At 29.7% G+C, this 11,692-nt stretch overlaps 1 protein-coding gene across 2 annotated transcripts in view; it reads right to left on the bottom strand.

Moving 5' to 3' along the window:
- Positions 1-361: 361 nt before the first annotated feature.
- Positions 362-11,692, bottom strand: part of LOC119677515 — a gene marked incomplete at its 3' end in the record, with an annotated part of 83,641 nt that continues 72,310 nt past the window's right edge. For both annotated transcript variants that reach the window (XM_038088892.1, XM_038088893.1), the window contains 7 exon segments: positions 362-633; positions 743-1,054; positions 1,686-1,822; positions 1,957-2,116; positions 7,116-7,197; positions 7,578-7,792; positions 10,454-10,613. In XM_038088892.1, coding sequence (XP_037944820.1) covers positions 362-633; positions 743-1,054; positions 1,686-1,822; positions 1,957-2,116; positions 7,116-7,197; positions 7,578-7,792; positions 10,454-10,613 — 1,338 coding nt within the window.

Below are 11,692 nucleotides of genomic sequence, written 5' to 3'. Positions count from 1 at the left end.
TTCAAAAAATAGTAATAAGTAAATAGTTAAACCACTGCATACAATTTGTTCAGCTAATATCCAACTGCATATCAAGATCTTCTACTACTTCTTCTAATCTATCTTCTACATGTCCTTCAACTTCAACTACATCTTGTTTGTTTCACAAATTAGTCCAATTAAGTTTTGTTTGGTAGTTAAATATTTTAGTTGGAAGAGATTTATTATTTTTTAAACGTTTTAAGTGTATTAATATGTCATTTCAAAAGACAACTGTCTTTCAACCATTTCACAATGGTTTTCTGTGTAATTATAAATAATTATTGTTTAACGAACTGCAAGTTTGAAATTATTCTAGGCTTCGAGCCTCACCGAAACTTACCTTATTCTGTGGCTGTGGCTGTTGAGCAGGATAAGCTGCAATTTTGCTAGCTGGTATCAGTGTGCTATATTGGACATATTGTCCATGATGTTGCTGTTGCTGCTGCAGTAGTTGCAAATGACTTTGTGATTTCTTGTCGACAACAGCATAAGTTGGCACAATATGGTCATAAGTAGTTGAAGTAATTACAGCATTTTGTTCAGCTAAAGCGGCAGTGGCGTAAGCACGATTATGTCCTTTGGTTGTCCATTCATCATCATCATCGCGTCCATCTTTAAAGCAGAATGAAAAAAATACAACAGGATTTTTTTTTGTGATATGCATAGAAATTATTGAATCTGTTGGAACGTAATTTGGAAATGAAACTGAAATGAAACTTACCCTGTGGTATGATATCTGGATTTTTATCAATGCTATCTAAACTGCTGGTAACATGACAGGTTTCTCTTCCGTTGCGCATATCCTGTATTGATTGACCATTTTGTAATGTACCCATACCGGCGCTACCATTGTTATTTCGTCCGCCGCCAGAATGCTGGGAGTAATTATTGCGATCACGGCCAGATGAGCCTCGTACACGCACAATTATCACAATTATAAGCGCAACAAGAAAAATGCTGCCAACTATGCCAACCAATATGCCCAAAAATGGCCGGATATCCTCTATGACGGGTGCATAAGCGAGTGAATGGTCTATGTTGTATTTAAAATAAAAATAAAAAAGAGAAAAAATTTCGACATTTAAACTTTTTCAAATAAAAATTGAATTTTTTTGCAGGATTTTTTATGCTGGAAAATAAAATGTGATTTCTTTTTTTTCGATAGAGTCATGAACTCTTGTATGGCTGGGATGAACTTTTATAGTTAAAAACTGTTATTATTCTTACTGTTATCGGTTGATTTATTAGTAAAAGTTGCAATTGGTATTGGAAAAACTGTTGTAAACTCATTTTGAAACAAAATTGGTTGATAGCTTTTTTTATATGTTATAATAACTGAAATTTATTTTAATAAAAATAAAATGTGAAAAAACTTTATGTTAAAATATTAGCAAAAATTATATTTAAAACTTATTCAAAACATGCCTTATTTTCAATGTAAAATAAAATCACTGAAGAAAATATATATAAAAAAAATTATATTAATATTATAAAAATATTATTTAACATTAATAAAATAAAAATTTTTAATTTTTTAGTATTTATTCTAACTAAATATAAATAATGTTAATATATTCTTTTAATTTAGCTGCTACCAAAGAGGATATCTTTTTTCTCTACTATTTGCTTTGATTTATCTATTTTTAATTTTTTTTTTGGTTTACCTGTTTGCTTTTCAGGATCCTTGAGTGTGTAGACTTGCAAAATTGTGGCATTGCTTCGTCCTTTGCTATTGTGTGCAATCAAAAAGACATTGTATCCGACGCCTGGCACTAAACCACGTACTTCAAAGTATGGCGTTCTATTTTAAAATATTTTCATGAAACGGAAATAGAAATAGAAAAAATACACAAAAATCCACAAATCAGTTTCAGTATTCAGATTCAGATTGTTGAAAGCGTTGAGTGCAGAGCAGCCACACAATTTCGTACTCACTTTGATTTGTAAATTTTGGGATGACGCGTTGTGCCATTTACGTAAACTTCCATTATAAAGTCTTGCATCAGGCCACCATCGAAACCCTCAATGCATTCAATTTGAAAACCAGTCGATGTTTGATTGAGTAATGTGCAGTTAACCAAAGGATCCGGTTCGCCTGTCAAGTGGTCAATTTTAAGTAATTTCTATTTTCACAAAATTTCATTCATGAAATCAGATTGTTAAATGCTTAAATGTATGCTAATGTACTCCCACCCAAATAAATAGTTCAAAGTAATGATTTTTTTTTTATATACCATAAATTTCGGATGTCGAGTAGACTCTTCATGTTTGTTTAGTAGAGTAAATATGAGGATATTGAATATTTCTCACATGTGTTTATTTTGGAAATTTGAAATTTAATAAATGTTTATAAATAATATTTATTAAATATTACAAATTGATGAAATTTTTTAAGTAATGGAAATTATGTATAGTTTAAGTTTAAAAGCGAATTCTTCGTTATGCACAAAACTTAATAATCGAACATTAATTAAATATCGTATGATTTCATACTGCATATCTACAAATGTAGTAGGAATAGACAAGAATTATTATTAAGAGCGATCTGGATTATACTAGGTGGATTAATAAATAATTATTTTTATTATTATAAATAAATTATTATTATTATTATTGTTGGATTATAATTATGATCAATCTGGATCATACTAAGGGTATTGATAAATATTTGAAAAATTAAATTTTATGCTTCAATATAGTTCCCTTTTAGCCCGACACACCGAGTCCAATAATCTTTCAACATTTGTATATTTTTTAAATATTACGATTTATCAAAAATCTTCCAAAATGTATCCCAGTTTCCCATTCCACTTCAAAATCTCTTTCGCTGAAGTCATCTTTTCAAGTGTGGAAACAAGTAATAGTCATTGGGACACAAATCTGGAGAAATCTAGTGGGTGAAGAAGTATTTTGTTCCGTAATTCATTTAATTTTGGCTTGGTTTTCGTTGACGTGTGTTAAGTGTGTGTTATCCTGCGAAAACAAAATTTTTTTTCGACAAATGTGTTCCTTTTTTCTTGATTTCCTCATTCAATCCACCCAATAATATGCAATAGTAGTCTGATGTTATTGTTTTTCATTTTTCCAAATAGTCTATGGAAATGATTCCACTTGAATCCCAAGATACGGAAGCCAAAACTTTTCCCGCCGATTGTTGAGTTCAACTCGTTTGGGAACACTACCTCCAGATTCTACCCATTCTTTGGCTTATTGTTTTCCCTTAGGTATGAAGTAATGGATCTATGTTTCATCAATTGTTATTACTCGATTACTCGTTATTACTAACCTAACCTAAGCCGTATAATATCATACTTCAGTCGATTTTCTATTAAAGATCTTTTAAATATATTATATAAGTTGTCTTTGTTAGCGGTAACATATTCATGATATACAACACTTTTTGCTTTAGTATGAGTAATAAAACAAATTTGCTCTTTAAATCGGATACCACAATGGACACAGAACTCATCAAGGAAAAACTCTCAAGTTTTGTCATTTGCGACTCAACTAAGTCGCATTTGCAACACGTTTTGGACCAGGATATTCTCGAACATCTACTTAATCACATTCAAACCAGCAGAAACCGGTTCTTAGTAATGATTGGCAACATTAGGAAAAATTTCTAATAAATAAATTTTATGTATCTAGCAGCTCTTGCACTTAGAAATTGTAATCATATTGAACATTAGCAGATGGGATCGTAAGAATAGATTCAATATAAGAGTTTTAGCGAATTCAAATTGAGAGACTTTGTTTTCATCGTATGTTCTTATCAAGAACGGCTCAATGTTTGTAGTACATAGAAGAATAGATACGTTCTTAATTTCAAATAAAAATTCCATTGTAAATCAAAATTGTTAAAAATTCTTAAAAATATTAATTTTAAACTTAGTTAACCCATATATTAAAATATATATATATACATTAACTGTTTCCATAAACCATAGTAGACTAAATATTTTAATTTCAGAAAAAAAATGTAAGTAATGAATCAAAATTTAGAAACATAAAGTTTACAAAATTCATATATTTATTATTGACCACAAATTTGGTTCACAAAATTTTCTTCTTGGTAAAAATGATTGCATTACTAAATTTGAATCGTGGAGAATATGGTCCGCCTGACTATGTGTGCGTCGTAACGAAAAAAAATAGATGCAGAAAGGTTCACACTGTCATAAATAAGCCAACTGTGTTATTCAATTTACAAAATAAAATTGTTGCTGAACAAAAAAAATTTATGGTCTTATCCTCGATCAACATTCCGTTGGGAGGTATGCTCTATTCAGGAGCACCACGCCGCATCTCAGCCGTTAAATTGAAGAATTAATGCCGAAAAACTTTTCCCACAATCTACATGCTGGTTCTGGAATTGAGAAGCAAAAGGGGAAATAATCCATCCAGACATATTCATCTAGTTATAAAATATGTGAAGAAGGACCAGTTCAAAGGGTGATGCACAAGGTATTTGGAAGTTGATGCGTTTCTGGATTGTGGGAAGAAAACTTGTAGGCTGTGCAGGAGTGGTTAAGAGATGGGTAACAAATTATCCGGGATTTATTTTTTTCAGAGTTACATGAAAAAGAAATAGTTCAAAATACGATATCGAAATATCCGGATGTTGATGATGTGTTTTTCGATTGCAGTGCAAACTAGTGGTGCCTTAGATATTGTGAAGCGGAGGACAACAATCCATTCCTTTGATGGTAAGATATTTTAAGAAGAAAAAATTCGAAGCGTGGCATCAAAATATTCAGATTGTGATATATCCCCAGATAGTACGAGATAAAAGAAAAACTATTAGTGTTACAACACATTACTATTTATAGTATTGTGTTTGGTATGCATGTGAGGGAGCATCCATTGAATGAACTACAATTATATTTGGAAAATAAATTTTGTGTATTTTATTAATATATTGAATTAAATGCTGTATGCTGAAATACATTTATTTTTAGTAGCATCTTATGTGAACTTTTCATAATAAATTCAACCAAATTCAACCTTTGTTTAATTTGATCGACTTGAATTGATAAAATGCATCTGTGTCAGTGAATTAACCTTAAATCCATAAGAATAATTTACTAATAGTTTCATATAGATAAATTTATAAATAGATATCAGTTGATTGCGCCATTTGTCTCATCATTCTTATTATATGTGGTATTATGTAGTATAGTTTCTATAATAACCAATGTCACGTCTTATAAATACGTATATAATATTATAGATGTAGGCATCATTTTTAGTTAAATTAGTTCTACAGTGTGTATGTAGAGATACACATAATCCAAAATGTGATCTAAAGATGAATTAAAAGGCATTAATGCCAAACTACACGAATATATAGCCAAACTGCAATCCGAAAAGAAAAGCGCAACTAAGTCTTACTCGCTTTACACTATCCAATAGAATGGTCACATTGATGGCTCACTGGTTTATAAGGAGACATGCTGATAGGTTAAATGTTAGTTGCAATTCAGATATAAGTGAGAAAAGTCTCATTTATTGGCTCTGCACTACCTAGTGGTCTTTAGAATGCATTTCTTCACTCCAGGTATTTCATTCCACAAGCGTCTGTCCGATTTGTATATACAAAAATTAAGAATATCACTCTTTTTCTATCAAACTGACAACGTAGTTCGTAATCTAAAATAGTTGTCTCTTTGAAACAGTTAATGTTACCATAAAGTTCTGGTAACACACTTAACTTAGTGACCTACGTTTGCTTGTAAACATCATTTACGTTGTCATTTCTATGCACTATCCAGCAGGAATATGCTTCAGACAATAGCTGATAACAAATAACTTATATCATTGATATTGTTGGCCCGGTTAGCATCCAGTAATTTTGCTGGTTTATTCATGAAGTTAATTATGCCTTAGTAAAATATATAGTTAAAGTCAAAGTTAAGAATAAAGACTAGAAGAAGAGAAAGACTACATATTCCTGTCATTAAGTTGATAGGGCACTTAAATGAATTTCATGTATGAGTCCGGACACTTAAGGATTTAATCCAAGAACTCTATTATTGGACTCTATATAGGGCTCACTAACTAATGCCGTTTTTGGCTTGGGAAATCGCCTAAATTTTTCAATTGAGATTCACATTCATTACAGTTTTCTTTTTCGATTGGTAAGTCTCGAGCGAAAAGATTAACACTCCAGATTAATATATAACACCCTAGATATTTTGCAAGAGTAGCAAGATTACTCTGAAATTAACAGCTGTTTTATATAACTTGACAAATAAAGTGTGATTTGATTTGATATATGTATGTGTAAAAAATATAAATGTCTACTAACACTACTACAAAAGTGTTACTCTACAAATGTTCGATTAGACAATAAAATGTGACAAATCGTAAGTAATAGTTTGTTAATAATAATTTTTAATGTTTTATTTAAAGTAAATGATTTTTGTGACAAAGGTTTTATGTTTGTCCTGTGAACACAGTAATAATTTAAATAAAGTCATTCTAAATTGTTGAAGATAATATAAAAAAGCTGCAAAATTATTGAACGTATTAACGTAACCTTAAAGGTAAATTATTTTAGGTAAAGGTAATTATCATATCCGAGGACTTTAATTAATACTATTAATAATTTCTTAACTTATTCAGGTTTACCTTCCATAATTACTACACTATTCAAGTTTATGCCAAAAAACGTGCATAGTGAGGAAGGTCATATCTTTAAATACTGTCTTAGTATCTTAAACCTGATAAATTTATGATTTATAATTAATATTTAATTTTGTTTATAATTTTTCTATTTGATAGTTTCAATTATATGTTCCATCAAATCTTGCTAATTTAATAATCAAATTACAAATATAGTTGAACAACAATTTCCCCTAGTGCGTTCAAATCATTTCAAAACATTCTGGTCATTTTAAGATACCGACCACTTTCAGTATAAATGCTATGACAAATGTTGACAAAGAATAGATTAGCTCATTTTACGCTTCTTACAGATTTCAGAACTCTAACACGTACGGCCTTATTAGCATATTCATACGGTGTATCGAACTGCCGATATGTCGTTCAATGAATCCCAATGCGCAAAGGACATAATAGTCAATTTAACTCACCTGCCGGTGTAATTGTATAAACGCACGGTTCGCTCTGGTCACCAATTTCATTGCTTGCCCAGCACAATAAAGTTCCATAATCCTACAAGAAAAGATATTTAAGTACCAAAGCACCAATGCAAATTCAATGGCTCCCAGATCCCATACTGAGTGGATAATTTATGCATGCATGTGTGCGTACATGTTTCTATGTTTGCGTAAATGTATGGGTACTTCAAACTTCATAAAAATTCAAAACCACAATTCGTTCGGAAAATTATGCGCGTCTATTGAAAAATTGATGATTTATCACAACTTACACAACTTAAACAAACATATAAACATATATGGACATTGCTCAGACTTCTTCGGTATATCGAACTTGAGCTAGCCGACATTGTGTATGTTCAGTCAACACTCATGCATGTCATAATTTATGCAGTGACACTCGTAACGTGTTCTGCACGGTGCTGCCACACTTACGTTTTCCGTCATAGGCGTGTAGTGTGCTATGCTACGTCCACGGTCGACAGCTATAAGTGATGCCGGTATGTCAATGGTTTCGCCAAGTGACGCATTGAATTTCCAGATGTAACTTGCTTCCGTTGGATTTGCTTCAATTTCACAGGCAACCTTAACGGTTTCATGACGTCCCGAACTGTAGGTGGTGCGTTGGCCCGCGCGACAGAGTGGTGCAACTACAATAAAGAAAGGCAAGTATGAGTGATTGAATGGAGAAGGAAGTACGCGTGTGTGTAAGTGTTGGAATGTTTGGACTGAAGTATGAAGTTATGTTTTTGTTGTTATTTAATTTGCATAATTAAAACAAAATATTGACTTCAGTTTAAAAAGCTTAAAATGTAATTCAATCGCTTTAATGCATTCTTTGCTTTGTAGCCAATATATGAACTGCTCTCCGGCTTATCTGATTTCCATTTTAGGATTTTCAATTTAACTTTATCGGAAAATTCATTTATAGTCACATTATTGGCGATTGAATGGCAAAGTATAATTAATAATTTCGCAATTAAAATTGTTAAAAAATTGAATTGCCTGAAAAAATATGATTTCATATAATGTTAAAGTTATTCTATTTAATTGTTTTTAATTGTTTTTCTGAATTCCATTTCTATGGTGAAATATTTTTAATAAAACGTGAAAAATTGTGAAAATAAATTTGTACATACTATTATACTAGTTTATTTAATTTTGTAATTTTCTTATAAATGAATAGGAGTAAATACATAAAAATTTGGAATATTAAATTTAAAAACTTAATTGTGTAGATACATAAATTATTTACTGAAGACTTGAAACGAAAAACAATTTCATAATGATTTAACTGAAATTGAAATATTGTTTTGAGTAAGAGAGCTTTATATATTTATATAGTATAAATAAGAAATTTTATTATTTTTATTAATAATTCGAAGTTTTGACTGACTAACAACTGTTTCGAGTACTGCCAAATAGACATCATCAGTGGTCTTAGAATTATTTTTTATATTTAATTATATATAAATAATTTATTGAGACTGGAAGTACCAAGCGTTGAATTCGTGCCCTGCCAAATTCAAATTCTATACATAAACTATATAAACTATAACTTTCATTTACTTTAATTAATTAAAAAATTAATAAAACTAATAAATTTTTATTCATGTAATTTAATACTTTTCGATATACATTTCTATTGAAAACAATTATATTAAACTTTATATTAAGAATTTAGTTTTTTTCGTCAAAACAGATGTTAAAATTCAATGTAATATAAATAATAAATATAATAATATACAATATTATTAATAATAAATATAATAATAACTTTATATTACTAAAAATAAATATAACATGAATGTAACATAATTAAACGCAACAGAGACAGTTGGCAAGGTTATAGGGTCCACATTTTGGAACGCACATGAAAATTTGTTCATCAAATTCCTTCAAAAAAACCAGACCACCAATATTGATCGCTACGTTGCCTAATTGGTATCGCTTCAGAAGGAGTATATTTTGAAGTAGATAAAATAAATTTGGAATAAAATTTAAATTTGTGTGTTTTATTTACAAAATCCGAGTAGTTTTTGAGCAGAAGATATATCAAATTTCTATGGAGAATTTGGACCAACGAAAGATCTTTCTGTACTTTGTGCCACGTATTCTGACAGAAGACGAAAAAGACTGTCGAAGCCAGCTTTGCAAATATATATATTTTTAATATGTATGTAGGATTTTGTCAAGTGACATTTCCTATATGTTTTGATTAAAATATATTAAAGGGCAGCATGTAAGTAGCCAAAAGAGATAAAATTATTCTTTTAAAAGAATAAAACCAGATACTGAATGTTTTCTTGAATTTGAAGGGAATTGTTTAAAGTTCATTCCGCTCAGAAGTATATCAGTGATCGGACTATAGTGTTATCCGACTTATAGTAAATGCCATATATAACTTTTGTTCTTTTTCAAGTATTTGATATATTTTTATTAAAATAATGATTGTTCTCTATAGCTTCAGTAAGTATTCATTTAAATAATAAACTTTGAAGTAAGTTACTTTGCACCATTTCCACCTGGGAAGTGAAAATTATTTTAATTAATTTTTAAAATTGCGTAAACAATTTATTGTCTTTGAGGTATGTATGACAGTGATGTTTTTAGAAAATGTGTAATGAAAAATAAAACCAACTTTTTATGATTTGAATATTAAATGAAATTTTAAATTACTCTTGATTTGTCCAGTATTTTAATAAATAAATTTTTGTGATTTTTGTTTAGGTGTCAGAAACGACAGTAACTCAAAGAATTTATAAAGTATGAAAACCATTCAAAAGTACTAATAACATTTTCATTAAGTTTCCGAGTCTCCGAGTTTAAGAGTGCTTTGGCTCTCAACAATGACTTGGACATTCCATGTCCATAATATGTTGGCATTCCAAAGGAATATATACCATTACATTCGACCAATTATTTGGTTTATTTTGACAAATATTCTGTGAATGCATAGTTACAATGCAATTAGTGTAGGTACGTATGTTTAATTAAGACTGCAACACACATTTCTACATAATAATCACAAAAGAATTTTATATCTGATTTAACCACATTTATTTGTGATTTAAATGAAATTGAAAAATAGTGAAATTGGACTGAATTTGCTCTTATGAATGTTAAACAAAATACTTTTTCTTTTATTAATATGTTGCTATGTGTATATAATATTTATTATTTAATACCATTGTTAGTTTTATAATAAAATAAATATTATTTGAAAAATATTTTTTAATATTCTTAAAATAAAATAATATTAATTTTTTTGAAATAAATTTATATAAAATAGTTTCACAATATTCACTTACATTTTATGTCCAAATGCACCGGATTACTCTCACCGTCACCTTCCCGATTGCTTCCAATGCATGTATAAATCCCACTACGTGCCCGGCTAGCATTTTGTAGTACAAGACTTTGGTTGGCCACAATGATGCCTTCAGCGATGTTGTTCTCCAAATTGTTACCCTAAAACCATACAAATAAAATGAATATAATGAAATAGATATAATTTGTGAAAAATGTATTTGTACTATAATAGCTTTGATAGAAAATAATATAGAAAAAATAAATTAATTCTACATTTTGTGTAAAAAGTATATGAGTAAGGGTTATGACTATAGAGATAGTCATGTTCAAATCATATGTGACATGATTGCTTTTTTCAATGAATATTGAAAATTTGACATTGAGTGGAACATAAAAACTCGATTAAACTTTGGTCACGGTAACTAAATTTTCTACACCACCTCACGTTAGTCACAACAGTGTTACTTACTAATAGCGTTTTCGATTGGTAAATCTGGTATAATTCTTGCAATCGAGTTGCTCTGGAAACAATTTTCATAATACTAGAGATTAATTAATAATACTCTAGATATCTTCTCAAAGTAGCGTACCCACTTTCTTACTGCTGTCTTTCTATCCTAAGTGGAGTATAGGGGCTCACCCTATTGCAGCGCTAAAAGTCATAATATCCTGCGCTTTATTACAGCCTCAAAATTATTCCTTAATTAACAAAAATTAAAGCTCTCTTCTTATGAGTGGATTATGAATGAATGGGTGAATGTATCGCAATGGATCTGTAAGGACTAACTGCGTTAGTCAGTTGGACTTACTGTCATAGTAACCCAATCTAACAATTCATAACTTTTACATAAATATAGAAAGTCACAACTCTATTCTATGATTCATCTATTATTCTATTATTAAGTTTGATGGAAGCAATGATGATGTGTTCTATTATCAAATTTGATGGAATCAATGATGATGAATAGGTGTATGTATTGCAATCGATCTGTAAGAGCTAACTGAGTTGGTCAGCTGGATTTACTGTCACATGTGACTTAATCTAATCAAGTTGTCAACTCATAACTTATACGTAAATATAGAGAGTTATTACTCTATATAATATACACTTATTTTATGCATATATGTATAATAATATTATATAGAGATATTCTCACTGGAAGGCTATTAAATTTTTCACTTACAATTTTTTTATACACTAAGGAATAAAATAAAAATAATTTTAAAAAAAAGTACAA

This window comes from Teleopsis dalmanni, chromosome 2, assembly GCF_002237135.1.
Source record: "Teleopsis dalmanni isolate 2A chromosome 2, ASM223713v2, whole genome shotgun sequence".
Classification (NCBI taxonomy): Eukaryota; Metazoa; Arthropoda; class Insecta; order Diptera; family Diopsidae; genus Teleopsis; species Teleopsis dalmanni.
This window is presented reverse-complemented; position numbering and strand designations above follow the sequence as displayed.